The following is a 17,728-nucleotide window of genomic DNA, read 5'->3' as shown; positions in this document are numbered from 1 at the left end:
TTCTGGTTATCCAGAACAGAAAAGCAAAGGCAGCTCCAGACAACTAATTCGTTGTCTCCTCATTACCCTAGAGTTTGGCTATAGTCCTGGCAACAGATCTTGTCTGAAATGGTACTGCAGCAACTTACAGACTTTGCTTGATTTAAAAAAAAATATATATATGTGTATATACCTTCTGATGCATGATACCTGCATCTATAGACACCCTGACAAAAATAAAACAGCTTCAATTCCTTCCCATGTTCACTCACAGATTTTAGTTGATCCCCTAAACCATTCTCTCATGTACAGTTTTTTGTCCCCGACCTCTATGCATTACAGGAGAGATGAAGATAACAACAGCAGAACATTCCATAAAGTGAACTATGTCTGCACATGGGGACCCAATGACATACCTCAGTGGTAATCTCAGTGGTTTAAACATCAAATTTAGAACACACCTATGTCTTTCTCTATTATGGGCTTTTGGAGTTGCAGGATGCTTAGGTTTGCCTAAGCATTTACACCAACAAAGGTGTAAATGGGAGAGTCAAAGTCTTTCTAAAATCCACTATGTTTGCCAATGTCTATGTATCTACATGCACAAAGCTTTACGTATCTTAATATTTAGCCCACTATTTGCAGAAAGGTGAGGACTAGGATACAAAGGACAAAAGGAGGAAAATATTCAAAGATGACAGTGCATACTGAAAAGGTAGATGATACAAAGAGTAAAAATTCATAGGCCTGGCAGAGTACATAATGCTGGGAAAATGAAGATAGGAATAATGCTGGCAAATGTAAATTCAAATCACAAATTGTATATTGTTATATTCTCTTTCCAAGACTTCATTACAGTTCAACTGCAGAACTAGCTTGGGAAGTTTCAGGCCCATAAGAATGGTATTTTATAAGCGTTAAACTCATTAGAGAAACAAACTGAATGAAAAACAATTCTAGCTTCATTTTTCTTATTTGCACCTGGGCTTGCTGATGTTGTTTCTGCGGACTCCTCATGTTTTGAGCTGCAGAGGAATCATGCAAGAGAACTGCATTTATGAGACCTAAAAGTACCCGTGACACCTTATTAGTGAGGTAAGAAGATAGTTCCATCAACTCAAGTACCTTATTCATGCCCTTTATCCCCTGCTTTTTTCTGCTTTCTATAGTATGTAGAGGGATACCAACAAACATGGAACGAACCTCAAATCAACCTAACAAGACAGTTTGTAGAAATGACCCACTGAGAATAACTCAATGTTTGAAGAATCCAGGATAAACAAGTCCTGAAGACAAAACACAGAAGGGGGGTGCATTCAAAATGTAGCATCATAAAAAATTGATAGCATGTTGGGGATTTCACACTGATAGGCACTGGAGGAGATGGCTAGGCAATTAACATATACTTCTATAACTGCAGATGTTAGAGCCAAATATGGAGCTGATTTCCAACATGTCATACTCTCTTTTGGCCCTCCCCATACATGCAGATTTAGTTAGCCATTTTACCTCAGGCAGTTCCCTACACACGGAGCAGTCAGCAGCCACTTTAGGTTAATTTATAATGAGCGGAACAGAATAATACAAGCTGTTTTATTAGCCAATTCACTAGACACTAGTGCTGCTCTAAAACTCAGTTCCAGGAAAATGATTGATACAAATGTCAAAATATGAGGTTAAAATTGGACAGAAAAATGCAGAAAAAATCCCACGAACTGGTATGAACAAGGCAACTCCAGGAAAACATGCCAAATTGCATTTTCTCATAGCGTCTTCCTGCTTTCAGTGCATTTACAGGCATTCTGGCCAAACTGGAATTCTGTATCACCCAGGTGATCATTAGGCCCCAAGAAATTATCTACAATTTCACCGCAGTGGGTTCCTGTCAGCTGGGTCTTTGTATGCTTTCACAGTGAACTCATTCCTGCTGATCCCAACAAGACTTGCATTGTTAAATCTAGGAAAAAGGCTATCAACACCGTGCAAACTTGTCTTGTGATCCTAGGTGGGTGATGTGTCGATTGGCCATTGTTTGTGTCAAGTCTCTGCACTAATGCCAGACCAGCTCAGGAGCCAGTAGAGTTAGTCTGTTATTTACTCCCAGTTTAACCACTATGCAGGTCAATATTTTACTGAGAGAAGCAAATATTCTTGAACAATACTTCCAACTGCAAAGCCAAGTTCTGTATTGCACAAATTGTACAATGAAGTTGCAAAATGAACAAAGAGACCAATTTTAAAAACTAGCCACCTAAAACTAGCACCTGTTTGTCACATGCAAATGACACATTTGTGCCAGAATGGATGAAAAAACTACTCTGAAGATTATATTAAACTAAAGGTAGACGACTGTGCTGCACAGAATTATTAACAGGTTAGGCCTGCTGGCACACCTTTTTTCTCAGTGATAGACTTTATTGCTACAGCTATGCAATATAACATGTTATTGTTCAGTTTCTTAGACAGAGAAACGATTTTACTTTTGTCATTTGTCCTACAGGACACATGCTCTCATTCACTTCAAGACACTAGGCACTGCTACTGCGATATCACTCACATCATCATGCTGTGCTAATTTTAAAGATTATTCCGTAAGGTTTGCAAGGAAAAGGATTGTCCCAGGGAAAGCAGAATGAACCTCCAACATTTGAGGGTAAATGATAATCAGAAATTCATCTAACATACGGGTATCTAAAAAAAAACCAAAAACCTGTGTTCAAACGCAAAGAGTGCAGTCCACATTGTTAAGCTTATCTTTGTTCTGATACTAAAAGGAAAGCTTATCTTACCTGGTAATGAACTCTCTGTGTAGTAGAAGTTACCGATTGCAGGTCCTAGTAGGAGGATGAAAGACACACCAATGATGAAAAAAATTAAAGCAACAAGAGCTGTTTGCAGTCCCACTATCTGATGTGGTTGGGCAAACATAAATAATTTTGCAAGTGTGTCTCACTGAAACAAACACCACAGAATAGTCATGGAAAGCTCACTTAAAAGTTTTGATTGGCATATGCTTGGTCAAAAAAGTGGTTTTAAAGATATAGAGATTATGTTAATGGATCTTTACCATATCACTATTTGTTCTATGAAAAATATCCAAATTTAGAATATCAGCAACAAAGTGAAAGAAAAGAAGCTAAAACCCATAAATGTTTTTTGCAAATATTATTGAGTAATTAACACACTAAAGAAAACCACTGGCAGTTTTTTAAGACAACCTCGTGTCAGGGAGGTCATATCAGAATGCCCCGGCTATTCATCAGGGTTCAGGAATTTAATTTATTTTAATAGAGATTTTGTGAAATAGTTTTAGCTCATGACATTGCTTACCAAAAAGCCTGGCCTACAGAGCATAGCTCCTCAGTTAGCATGCTAGTTGGCAGAGCGCAGAAAGCCTTGGCACCTCCATTCCCAGCAAATGGGTCTGAGCCAAATCGAGCACACACAAAAAAAGTAGTACAAACCCTGCAATAGGTTGGAGGAACACAGTTCCTCCACAACCACTATGGGTAATTCAACCAGAACTTCTAACTGTGCTTCCTCCAGCACTATACAACTACTCGCAACCCAGTACTGGCCATATTAAGTTGCCTGAGCTCAGTATGACATCACGTTTGTTATCTGCTGAGAACATGATAATTATTTAATTGTTATTTTCCACCACTGCATACCTGAAATATGCATCACCTTACAATACGGTTTTATGTCTGATAATAATAACCACACCTCGGGTGTGACTGATCAGAAAATGCATTTGATGAAAGTAATCCTGGTGGAAATGCAAAAAAGTGAAAGCCTGTAGTGAGATACTAAGGCCCATATTCATGCTAAACACGCAGAGTTTCAAACTGCAGAGAAGTCAGAGGATCCCAAAGAGTTCAGTGGGAGGGATGACGTTCATAGCTCCTGTGTAAACTGGACCATCTATTTAGAAACCTACGTAAAGTCCTCACACTTTTAAGTATTGTTCAAAGATATCAATACAAGATTAAAAAGTCAGAAATAGTATATTAATGAAAATCTGCTAGTTCTATCACTAAATGCATACACACTTCAAATTATACAGGTAATGGAGCATTTGGAGTCTCCATTTCCCACACTGTATTGTAGAATGAACCCCTCATGAGGCAAGGTGTTCAAGACAATAAGAGCGACATTATTATTAGCTACATGAACACATATTTCTGTATATTTGGAAATATCTAGTAGATATTTGTAGTGCTTATTGGTGTCTCAAATTACTCCATGACAGTATTAGAGAATAACATTTGCATAATTAGACCTACTCAAATATCACAATGTTTATCTTTACATAACACACTTTCTAATCACCAATTTGTATAATTTCAACAAGGTATGCGGAGAATCCTGGTATTCCATTCCAATCCAAGGAGAAGAAAACACACCCATCCACGTCAATTCTGTTATCATTGAAAAGGCGTCAGTATGGCTTTTCATTTCCTGCTTAGAAAATATTTTTTAGTGCTACTCCTGTTTTTATTATCATATCACAACTCTAAAGTTTTGTTTTCAGTGGTAGGCAATCTGCAACACTTAATATATAGTTGTTGCAACTATTAGATCTCTGCACTCAGAACTGAAAGAAGCATGACATAGATTAACATATGATACCTGAATTCATAAAAACCTCACCTCTTGCAGACGGTCAATGTACATACGACAGGTCTCCAAGTCACAATCTCCTCGTACCACTATAATTCCTAGGGGAATGGCTGGAAAATCAAAACCAAAGATAGACCTCTTTAACTGAAGTCTCTTGAACATTAAAAAATTACCAATACGCTTCATTTTTATACTTTTTTTAAGTTTCCCCACAAAAGTGTTCTGCTAGCTAAATCTTAACAGTCATTTAGAAGCAGGAACATATTATTCATCATTAGTTTCATCCATTTATAATTATCAAAGATTCTGGGTTTCAACTGTCTTTCATACTGAAGAAACTAAACCAGATTCAGTTAAATGGTGTACTTTATTGTCTGATGTCAACATCAATTATTAACTGCAAAGAAAGGAACATACCCCAGAACAAGAGTTAAGGGAGGTGCTCTTATGCATTGAAATAAGAGAGTGATATTTCATTTTCAGAAGGTCTTAAGAACGTACAAAAATGATTTAATGTAATTAAAGTCACAGCCTGAAGTCACAGCCTGATTTCAGAGAAAATTGTCCAGCACCTTGTTATATTGATGGAAGGCTGCTTTCAAATCAAAACAGACATTATTCCATCTACACTCAAAATTGACCCAGTATCTCCATATTTCCTCAGAGAAAAAGAACAGAACTTGTAAAAATACAGCAAATAATTCCCCTCAGTTGAAGTCTGCATTTTTAGTAACAGGGGGTTTAGGTTTCCACTGCCATTCTGTTCTTGCAGACAAAAAAAAATAAATCCAAAAAACCCTACCCACAAACCACCAAACCAAAAAAAAGAAAAAAAACGCAAAAAGAACAAAAAAGGAAAAAAGTATGTATGAACCCACAAGGAAGGTACCAAGAGAGCTGCCTACTAGCATCTCATTAAATAAAAAGAAACAAGTGAAAACTCTTGAGTACCTGCGTTTTCTAAAACTGAATCACTAAATGACGTTCTTTTTTCTCCCTGGAGGGTCTTTAATCAAACAGTGGCCCAAAAAAAGTAAGGGAGCAGCAGGAAAGAGATTTAAATCCTCGTCTGAAGTATTCCAGAAGGAGAGCAGAATATCAGCTTATAAACAATTTTGGTAACTGGGTAACAAGAAAGCAACGTAAAGTCACTGACGGTTCTGAGATAAATAGAAAAAAATAACTGTGCTGCAGCCCCTCCTGCTGTTCAAAAGAAGTTGATTAAGAGGGCGAGATATTTATCTACCGAGCCACTCTTCATTCCGATAAGAGGACAAGAAAGCACTAAAAGATAATGGGGAACACGGCTTACATTTTTGTGACCCACTGAGGCTAAAAGCACAAAATGAAGCTCAGTGGTCTCAGGGAGGAGAGATGGGGAGCACCTACAGAAGTCAAGGTCATTGTGGGCCTCAGAGGCCAGCACAGAGCTCTCGGGACATATCAGTAACACTGACGGCATCGTGTTTATAAAGCAGTTTGAACAACAGAACAGCTATGAACCCGGGAAAACCAGAAGCAGTGACAAAAAAACAAACCAGAAGGAGAAACAAGAAAATAAAGGGACAAGGCGGGAAGACCAGGGAAGAGCTCGCAGTTCTCCTGAAGCAACACTGACATCGGATAGTGATGCCAATCCACCTGCTCGTTTTCAGGAAGGCCAGAAGAGAACTGTGCTCATTGCGACCTCCCAGATTTTTTCATTATAGAACAGAGACTGAGAAATAAGTGAGTGGAATGAGGGTCAATCACGAGGTTTGCTTTACGTGCTCCAACGCGCTGAGTTACAGACTGATTCTCTTTGCTTAGTGTTTCTTATTGCTTAACCCGCTCTGACAGGAGACCCTTAAGCTCTTGGTACTGAGTACTTAATGGCTATCTAGTTTCAATTCAGCAGATCCCTCTGCAGCCCTTACTGAAAGAAGCGTTTGTTAAATTCATTTATAGCACTAAAAAGTGAATTGCAGCAGACACGACTACACCTCCAATAGCTACAGAGCACTGGGAAGCTACACCACTGGCTCATAAACTGTCACCACCGATTTTGTCTTTTTTCTATTGAATTCCTTCCCTCATGGAGGAGTATATGCACTTAATGGGGACCAGAGCTTTGACCTGTCGAAACAACGCAGCTAACACAAAACTGAAATCCTCCACTATCACCATTCCTGACAGCTCAAAGGAGAAGGAAGGACCTTAGGAACGCCTGGAACTTTTCAGACACTTTGGTGGATTTCTTTAAAGACAACACTAATACGCAATAGATAATTTAGGGTGACATTTATGGGCCTCATCTACGCAAGTGAAGAAGAAAGTCACGATTCACAGTTTCGCTTAAATTATGTCCCATTTATTCTTGGCAATCATGGAACAAGTCTGGAATTCTGGACTGGGTGACTTTGTTCTTAAAAAGACACGTGCAACTTTTGCTGCCTGGAAATCCTGAATTAGAATGACCTATGGTTTTATGGGTCAATGGCTAGCAAAGGAATAAGGTTCGTGAGGTGGATCTCAAATGGTTCCAGTCTATATGGTTCATGCTCATTTGAAAAATCTTTTAAGTCATTACTGGATAACACTACAGTATATAGAATCATGGAATGGTTTAGGTTGGAAGGGACCTCAAAGATCATCTAGTTCCAACCCTCCCCTGCCACGGAGGGGGTTGGAATTAGATAATCTTTAAAGTCCTTTCCAATCTAAACCATTCTATGCTAAAAAGTTGCTTGCCAAAGGTGGTTGGGGTTTTTTTGTGGGTTTTTTTTTTGTTTTTTTGCGAGACCCATTTGGCTTTCAGGAAGAAAAATGTTCCCAGCTCTCATTTTTATTGTAAACCACAGTAAGTGACACAATGCAGCCAAGATTTTCAAAAAGTGCTTCACAATAGCTGCTGTTTGAAAACAAAAGCAAATACTTAATGACTGATAATGGGATTGAAACTATGAGATTGTTGCTCATTTTAAATATAGGGCAATGCTGTGCAATAGGGGCAAAATGAGGTACGTTATGATAAACCAGTTAGAGGCATAAATTTAACATGCATGGCATTCAATGTCATTGTGGGCACTTCCGTTCAGGAATGAATGAACTTCCGCCTTTTCTGAATAGCCATGTGTGGATGAGGACATGGACAGTACAGAACAGTGCTGTGGGACACAGTGATTACAAGGTATGCCAGCTGAGAGGACAGTCTTACATTAAGAGCACAGGCACAGCAGAGCAACTTTCGTGTACACCCATACACTGTCCATTCCTATGAATATATGGATATATCCAGACATGGGAATATGCCAAAAATAAGGGATAGCCTCAGATCGCGAGCCAAGCCACAGCATTCAAGTGCCAGATATTTTTCTCCTGAGGCGCCTTCTCTTATGGCCCTTTGTGTCCAGCTCCCAGTGTCTTTGTGCTCCCTGGATGGTGAAAAGGACTTTGTCCAGGGAGCTGCAGATACAGATTCTAATGCTGCAGTGATGAGCAGCAGCAGAAGAATGCCAGGAGACGAGACAGGCAGACAATTGCTTCATATTCCGAAGCAGTACTGTGGAAAGCATTTTGTTCCCAGCAACAGTAACCAAAATCAAGTACCAGCAGGAGGAGGGTGGGGTAGGTGCAGCAGTAGGGCCAGCACGATGCTCTAATTGACTGCAAGATTAGTAGTGATTTCCTAAGTCCTCAGAAATTAGCTATGGAATTTATAAACAAAGAAGAAATCTTCCGCCTATTAACTGCCCATTATGCTGAATACCTAAAGCTAGTGAACTCTTTAATAGTTCTGAGAACACAAACGGAAGAAGCCTGAATATACTGCATATGACACCATGAAGAAAAAATAAAATTCAATTAACTTCCCCATTTATTGTTATGAAAGGATTCAATTTGTGATCTAAACACCATGATTAACCCACTCAAATCCCAAACAAAACAGCCTCAAGACAGATCATTAAGGTAGATGTGAATGCCAGGAAAACTCATTCCAAGTCTGACATACCTCAGGGGACTGGAGAGATTAGACATTAGGTTGTAAATGTTTAATGTAGCAAATAAAGGCTCCTCACTACTGACAATGTTATAAAAATGTCATTTTCCTGAGGGGTTTCCACTGATATTAGAAATGTGAAGGACTAAATAAATTCTTGTGAGAGGATTCTAAAATATTGACATGTATATTACAAGATTTGGCTTTCCCAAGTATGGTTTTAATACAACTGAGTTTGTACAAAAGGATTTTCTTACCACACAAATCTAAGCCATGTGTCTCTTCAGGTCCCTTTTGTTTATTATACTGACAAAAACTAAGCCTCCTTAGGTTCACTGATTGCTAATTTTCTTGGCACTAGTGGTCCGGTTTTAAAATCTGCACGTCAGGAGGTAAAACACAATGGAGGTTATCAGACTAAACCAGGCCACATTTGAGAAGGTGATCGTCCCCTCCAGGCTCTCAGTGACTTCCCCAATACCCTGCCACAAAAAGGAAGAACCTGCCCAAGTTGAAGAGAGAACTTGTTCCAAACACCACATAAAAGGAAACACGTTATAGAAAGAAAACTATGAAGAGCTGGGAATTGAAACTGGCAGGGAACGGGTATCAGGACAAAGGGCTGAAAGAAGAGTTCTGGCTGAACAATGAGTAAAGATTTAGGATTAAGGAAAGGAACAGAAACCTGAGCTGCAAATCTGCAGAAACAGACTAAGACAGGCAGGAAGGATGTGCGTGGGATGGGACAGCCAATGGGGACAGCCAGGACTGAAAAGGTAAGAGGAAATCAAATCAGAAATGTAACAGGAAAGGAAATGGAAGAAGTAGAATATACACAGAAAAATCTCACAGAAAAGTGTATACCAGAAAGAGAAACTATAGCATGATTTCCTGGAAAGTCTTAAATGTAACTTAATATTCTTCTATTTCCCCATTCTTCTAGGGTCAATATATATTTATATCTATTTGTATTACTGTCCATGTCTTCTAGTTTAAAGGAGATTGCAAACTTACAGGTGACAACTTCCCCACTAGCTCAAAAGGCAGAGGACTGTGTTGAAGGTAGATAAGCCCCATGTGAAGTCAAGAGAGTGTAGATTTAGATTAAATGTAAGGAAGAAATTCTTTACAATGAGAGTGGTGGGACACTGGAACAGGTTGCCCAGAGAAGTTGTGGGTACCCCATACCTGGAAGTGTTCAAGACCAGGCTGGATGGAGCTTTGAGCAACCTGGACTAGTGGCAGGGGGTTGGAACTAGATGATCTTTAAAGGTCCCTTCCAAGCCAAACCATTCTATGATTCTCTAACCCAATTATATGAGATGAGATTTTAATACCTCGGATTTAGTCCTTCCTCCCAATCCAGGCAACAATATACCATGTTAAATAAATGTTACTATGACTACAAGATCAAGAGCTCAAAGTTTGAAAAAGCCAAGATTGAAGGTGCCTATTTCGGCATCTGTGTATATATTCATTGTGCTACTCCCTTTATTTATCTGATCACATACTACTTTTTCTTCTGTTGTACTCCTGTGTCTTTCTGATCTTTGAATGCATGTGTGTGTATGCATGTGGGTCAATCAAAGCGAGAAATGTAATTCACTGTGCTGTCTGGACAGAGCCCACAAGGTTTCATTCATCAAAAGGCAGAAGGAGATATTTCCTTTGGCACAAACAATGCCTTTGACAACTTTCTCTTTGTTTTTGTCATTTCTGTTTCAGTTACAAACATTTATCAGTGGTTTGCATCTGTATATACCAGCATAAGAATCTGGGAGATCAGTGGCAGCAGAGTTGCCAATATTTAACTCATCGCTGACTTCTTACCCTCTTGGTTTCATCTTGCTGGGTGACTTTAAGGAACCCATCCAACCCTCTCTGTTTCAGATCTTATTAAATCAGTGTAACAGAGAAATGCATGAATTAGCTAACGTCGACACAACATATGTTGAGAAAGCAAAGCTGTTAGAGCAAGGCAGTGACTTTTATGCAGAGTGAAATTTAGTAGACAGTCTGTAGGTAATGCTGCCTTTTACAGAGCTTCTACAGATTAGCCACCACGTCCCCTAAGAGACCTCCTGACACATACTTGGACCGTTAGCGCTTCCTTTACAGGATGGAAGAGGAGGTTTGTAGCTACACAACCCATCTCATCTAAAGCCATCCAGATCAAAGGTGCTTCCCAACATGAGCACAGTTCCTTCAGTGACTAATCTCCCCTGTCCTGACTCCATCTGCTAATTCAGGATTCCCTCACTATAGTAGCCACCTAGCAGAAGGTCCTCTTCTCCCCTGTGCCCTTTACATTATGGATATTCAGGATGTAAATACCAAGTCCTTGGTGTTCACCTTTTCTTATTTAGCTAGTTGCTCACAATCACATGGAATAGTCTCCAAATTAACTTCACCTGCCATATCCCTGAGCTCTACAGTATCAGAATGCATTTCACAGATCAGTGACTCTCAAACTCTGGTAAGTATATCACTGGTATGAGGAAGCTATAGTATCTCTGTACCTGTACACATCCCAAACGACTCACAAGCTTGTCACTCCATGTGTACCTATCCTGTGTACCTAGGATAGGAACTCCTCAGATGACCCCAAAACCGTCAGATAACCCACAGAAATTAAAGGCAGGAACACATGCAATATAGACATCTGGCTAGATATAATCTGAGAGACAGAATTTGAGGTTAACATCACGTTACACCACCCCCTACTGGCACACACAAACAAATCATGGAGGCTGCAGAGAAAAGGATTGTTATATTGCAGATAGTTCAAGTTGTTGAACTAAATATTCTTCAAAAATTGCTTTTTAGATTAGTGTGCCATTTTATTGAAGACGAGACAAGGAACAGCTGCCTCTGTGTAAAAGACAGTGTGGGAGACCTGGAGCTGATACAGAGCTGAGAGTCATTTCTGATACTGCCACCACTGTGGTCAGGTATTATTCCTCCTTAATCTTAGTGGTATTGAGCAAACTAAGTTTGGTTCTCTATGGCTAGAGCATACAAAGCAACAAAGTAAGGGCAGTAAGAACTGATGTATCCTATTTTAAAAAACAAACAAAAAAAACAACCAACAAACAACAACAACCTGTGCAGCTACTGCTGATGTTGAGCTATTTCACGGCTTCATCTTCATGGTGCAAATCTACAATAGTGTTGGCAGGAAGGACTAAGAAGGGTTGAAGACCACTTGATCACTAACTAATTTATGGTTGGTTGGTTTGTTGTTGATTTTTTTTTTTAATGTAATTCATTTCTGCATATACCTCCATTGACAGGAATTTCTTAGTAACATCGGAAAGGGGAAAATAAAGTGTGATAAATAGAAAGATTTTGCTATTTCGAAAATAACTCAACTTTTCCACCACAATGCTGCTTTGGATCACACTTTCCTGACAGAAAGTCAGAGAGAGTGCACAGAAGATATGCAGGCAACAGAGACAGAATTAAGTTCTGTCCATCTAGAAACATGAATCCAACTCACTTTTTGAATATGATACTCTCGGTTATGGTCATGCTACAATTATCATATTGGGCAGAAGGTGGTGAAGCTGGTGACCAGGGTGGCAAAAGTTTGGGGCATAGATAGGGAAATGTTAGAGAAGACAGCTACATTTGCAGCAAAGAACATTACAACGTAACTAAAATGCCAACATACATCCCTTTCTTAAGGGAGCGCACAGAAGCATTCACCCCTCCTCACTGAAGGATCAATAAGCATCCTCTGTACCATCATCAATCATCCCACAGACAATACTGAGATGCTGACAGAAGAAAGAATGAAGGAGAAAAGGAGCATGGGGAAGGAAGAAAGGGACAATTCAGAAACAGCATCTTGGTTAAATGCCAGCTGCAGCGACAAGAAAAGTAGAAAGCAACAGAAGGAGAATGGGCTAAGAATGGTCATGCCCTTTAGAGGACAAAATGACATTCTTTAATTGCTCAGGAGGTTTTCAAAATGAGGTGTCTACCTCCAGCAGAGTGAAGATTAATCTTCATGGAACAGTTTGTATGATGAGTTGTTATATGTTGGGAAGTGCAATTTTAGGTGAAGTAGTTGATAGAATCAAATCAGTATTTCAAGCAAACAAGGGGAGCGAAATGTATTGACTGTGAGTTAAAGTGATCCAGATTATTACACTGATGTCAGAGATTTCAAAACTCCATTATGGAGACATGCAACAGGCAAAAAACCATAATAGCTTCTTTGCTATTTTTCCTTCAGGGATAACAGCATGACTCGTTATTAACTGGCTTCCTTTTCCTGTTCAGATTGCTGTGAGATTCTGGTTTGGTTTTCAAATGATTCAAAAGGTAAAAGTGCCCCTGTGGGCAGGGGATGGATAGCAAGTATAGTATTCTGGAATTAAGTTGCAGGTGTTCTGCCAAAGCCTGGACAGATATGTAAATTGAGTCTTTTGCAAGCATTTAGGGAGACATACACGCACCTGAGAGCTACAGTCATGGTGAAGGAAGCTAACCCCACTGACAGTAACAGGCCTTGTAAAAACAGTATTGTAGAAACAGGGCCCAATACAAGTGTTCTAGTATTTTGCTAGTACATACATATTATCTGCATTTGAATTTTAATTCACACTAACAAAATTTCAGTTATTCACCTGCCATGGAAATTTATTTATTTCCCCTCCTCTCCCTCCATAATCACTTTCTTTGGTAAAGGACGGAGAGTCTCTTCTCCCTCAACACTCCTCTCCTCCCCCTTTAGCCAAATAACTTTTAATGGCAATGCTCCATGAAGTGGTTTACTGATGAGGGCATAGTCAGCATGCTTATTTCATGTAAGTATTTAGCATGCCATAGAGTCAGGCAGGCAGCAATCCATCGACCTGCCACCAGGAAACCATTTAAAATTTATCCAATTAGCTATGTCAAAAATGCAATTAAAATGGCTATCTGCTTTTCTTAAAAGGAAGACTTATGTGATTTTCCAGCTTCCTTCTTTATAAAAACTTAAGTCCTCTAGTGTAACTATGCCACTTGATGACTAGCTATGCCTCAATTTCCAGAAGAGATGCAAGCAGCTTGCAGTAAGTCACAGGAAAACCGGCACATTAGGTCTCTGCTCAGTGAGCCACAGGGATTTCCCATTTTCTGCGTCACAGAATTCAAGCCGGCGAGAATATTTAAAACAGATTAGTTTCTGACTGTTTAGATAGCACTTCTCCTCCTGTACATAATTTCCTTCAGTCGTAAACAGCATCACCCAGAAGTCCTCAAATCAAGATCATCCTCCTGAAAACTAAAGGTTGGACAATTCTGATAGGAGACACTTAAGCTCTATGTCCAGAGAAGACGACCGATGACTATCAGTGTATGCTGTAAGTTATATGTTCTTACACAGGACGTTCCTAATAACTGGAATGGGTAAGGTGAGGTATCTTTTCTGATTTATTTTAGGTTGATGGGGATATTATTTACTTTCTCATATTTTCACGTAAGAATAATAATGCACAAGCATTACTGAGACAGCTAACGGAAGACAGATAGGAAAAACAACTTCATGAAAAGCATCTGCGGAGAATACTCCAGTCCAGCTATGTTATATTATCAAGCTGGCCATGCAGCAACTTGAAAGAGAGATAAAAGGGTCTTACTGCAAATGGCCTGCCAATGTCTGAAAGCAAGCATTTTAACTCTTCATGGACAAACATCTACTTTTTGAATCACAGACAGCAACTGATCAAATGCATGTGTAACTTAAAACCAGATCTCAGAGATTCTAGATCATTCTATGGCATTTTGTGTAGTGTTATCACTATGGTTTTTTGCAGGTGACAACTAACATAAATCCTCATTTACAAATGCAGTGACAACAGTGTAAAGAGATGTATATTTTGTGTCAGAACATGTAAACAGCTTTTAAGGACTACATAATATATACTAAACACACACACAAATCTTACATCCATAGTGAGGATGGATGAGAATAGTTCTCCTCAGATGGGCAACCATAGGATGAAATATCAAATGAGTCAGATTGTTTCTAACAGGGTTGGATAGATATGGGTTCAACATGGCCTACTCAAGGTCCATCCAAGGTCAAACTCTCAATTTAAACTTGAAGCAAATTCCTCTCCAGTGAGCCGTAATCCTCATCCTGTTAAAATTCTTCTCCATCCAGTGATGAAGGCTTTGATTGCTTTAATTACGACCAAAATACACTAACAGAAACTTCAGAAAAGGTCATCAGGACCTATAATAAAATTTAAGCCATTTCAGTTCTTTTGTTGGAAGGAGAGCTGGTGAACTGGGAGAATAAGGCGGGGTGGGACTAGAGGAGTGAAAGTGAAACAGTTTAACTATCTTCCAACAGTAAGATAAGCAAACCAATTAAAAGGATTGTCATCCTGTAATTACCAGAGAGCTCTGTATTACAGAGGGAGCTGGAGCTCTGTTGCACAACAAACAGTCATGCTTGTAATTTAATATGAATAATGAGCCAGATGCATGAACAAGACCATTAAATTGTTATCACAAGCAGCCATGTCCCTCATTGATTAATGACTCTATGTGTCACCAAGGAAAGGAACTCCATTTTTAAGTATGGATCATCATCATCCATGTTGCCAAAGCAACCGGCTGTCTGCTTTTGACTTACCCCTGAATGTGGCAATTAAACCATTATATGAGGAAACAAAACAGTGATTATTCTCTTATGTGGAAAACTGAAGGCTGTTAAAGAATAAGAGACTGGGGAAGCCAGATTTGTTTCCCAAGATAAATGCACCCGTACAAGAACCATGTTCAAGGTCAGAGTACATTCTCAGTACAAAATAAATCATGGTCCCCCGACTCAGTTTCAAATTCAATGCTAATCATAAAATCTTGAATAGTTTCACACACTAGTAGAAACCTAGCAGAACCAACAGAAAGACATGAATAAAAAAAATGTCTGAAAAACACTTATTTTACAGTAAATAAAATCAACTTGCAGAAGGCACAGTTAAGTAAGAAAACAGGTGAATTCTCTATATATGCTTTTTATAGGAAGGAATTTTTATAGAGCAAATAGGTATGTGCATATACACAGATAGATGAACATACACTCCACATGACTCATACAAAAATGTATGCTTGACCCTGCGTTTGGGGCTTTTTGTTGTTGTTTTGGGTGGTTTTTGTTAATGTAAGACTCATACAGAATGTTCTACCAAAAGCATCTAAAACCTGGCTTCTTCCAACTTACAAGCTTCCCGGAGTTTTTCCTTGTCGTAATGTAGCCCCTCATATTCTTGTAAATTAATCCTGTTCACTCTGATCCGCAGACGGTCTGGGATGGAATGAGGACTGCAAGAAAAGAAGAAACTTCTTAGATGAAATGTTCCATGGAAGATCAAAACGGAAATAGGATATGAAGTGATTTTAGTCTTCTCTGAAAGAAGAAAAAGAGCAAGACTTCAAATTTGGGGCAACTCCTCACAGGACCATTACTGCATTTAAAATTAAGACAACCCACCACACAACAACATAGACATTAGACCGTAAATGACAAGCAAGATCAGGAAGCCCACCTGCTGGCTGTGTGGTCTGGAATTACAGAGGTTTTTCTGAGTTCTCCAACGTCTATATAGCTACCCCTCCCCTCTGCAGTTTGCCTTTTTGTACATCCCTAAACCCCTACCACATCCAGTAGATCTGTCAAACTGTATTTCAGGTCACAGACACTTTCTTGGGAAGCCTCTCAGGACAACCGTTCCTCTGCCCATGAGAGCATCCACTCTCGTATCCCTAGAGGATTCTCATTCAGCATTTCTCTTCCGGGAAACAGGCAACAGAAATGTGGCTAAGAAATGCATTTCCACAATAGTGAGTCCAATACACAAAATCCAGGAGGACTTTCAAAAGTAGCAGCAGCACAGGAACCTCATTTCTACAGATTTCAGGCAGATTTAGATGCCTCAACTGTCTATATAATTTTGAAACACTCAGTGGGTCCCTATCTATAAATTTAGGTGTCCATATATTGATAGAAAGTCGTCCTGAAAAGCTTTGTGTTGATTTCCTGCTGGCTTCTACCTTATTGTAACCTATTACTTGATTTTGTAAGTTTAGCTGAATTCTATGTAAATTAACTTGGCTACATTTGCATTTTCTATTTTTAAAGATAGATAACCTGTGTATTATCATGCATATATCAAATGTCTGTCCTCTAAGAACTGGCCCCTGGCTCAGTTAAAAGCAGATTCTTTATCCTGTGTCTTCCACCGAAAGACCATCTATTTTCTCTGTTTTAATCTAGCTACCAACAGAACTCTGCCAGTGTTATGACCACCAAATACATGTGCTGCCTTTTAAAAGTTGAAATACTGTGCTCTGTCATAAATATGCAGACTTACTTTTTTGTTTGTCTCAGTTTTAAGGTATTTGACCCACAGTATTTGCACTGCTAGTTTAAACTCCAATCAGGACAAGCCACATTTAAAAAAATGCAAAGTTTTTCTTTCTTTTTAAATGAGTACTTTTTTTGTGCCTGAAAATACTGCAGACCTGACAAAACGCATGGTTTGTGACCATCTCTTGGTAGAGCCTTTGGGATGGCAATTAGTAATTATTTCAGCATTAGTTTAGCGCATGCTTTCTTTCTTGGTATAAACAGCTCTGTCACATCTGGACAGATGAAAATAAGGATGGAAAATCAAGTCCCAGTTAAAAAAAAAAAAAAAACTTTTTTGGCACAAGCACTCTGCCTATAAAGTGATAAAGGATAAAGAATTGAGGGTGCCTTCAAAATTGGAGTGTAAGACAACATGCTAGAAGGAGTGGCACTGAAGAAATTCCCATTCTGAACCGGAGTTTCTATATTAATGATGAAAATAAGACTAAAATACATGAAGAATAACTTAGAAGAAATCATAAATGCTTAACGGTGGCAGCAAGACTGATGCACTCAGACACACGTAGGCTGCCCAATGTTTTGCCTGTGCTGATTGAGAGGGACTATTGCATCAAAGTGTCCCAAGACATCAGCAAACTGCCCATATTTAAGATAAGCTTTTGCAGTTTGATAACAGACACCTGGGACGGTAACTTCCAGCACAGCTTCAGGGGGCAGCTAATTCAGGTGCCCTTACATCATCCTACAGAACAGCACACTCCACCTGCAGGCTCTAC

The 17,728-nt window shown here is 39.2% G+C and overlaps 1 protein-coding gene across 9 annotated transcripts in view; it reads right to left on the bottom strand.

The window, feature by feature from the left end:
• DGKI (diacylglycerol kinase iota) overlaps nt 1-17,728 on the bottom strand; it is a 217,073-nt gene that overhangs the window by 56,459 nt on the left and 142,886 nt on the right. For all 9 annotated transcript variants that reach the window (XR_012586453.1, XM_074582700.1, XM_074582709.1 and 6 more), the window contains 3 exons: nt 15,804-15,904; nt 4,633-4,712; nt 2,769-2,813 (listed from right to left, as the gene is read on the bottom strand). Coding sequence is in view for 8 of the 9 variants with exons in the window: in XM_074582700.1 (XP_074438801.1) it covers nt 2,769-2,813; nt 4,633-4,712; nt 15,804-15,904 (226 nt within the window). In the remaining variant the exon portion in view is untranslated. The remainder of the gene's footprint in view (nt 1-2,768; nt 2,814-4,632; nt 4,713-15,803; nt 15,905-17,728) is intronic.

Source organism: Larus michahellis, chromosome 1 (assembly GCF_964199755.1).
Source record: "Larus michahellis chromosome 1, bLarMic1.1, whole genome shotgun sequence".
NCBI lineage: Eukaryota > Metazoa > Chordata > Aves > Charadriiformes > Laridae > Larus > Larus michahellis.
Note: the sequence above shows the minus strand (reverse complement) of the source record. Positions and strands in the feature narration are given on the sequence as shown.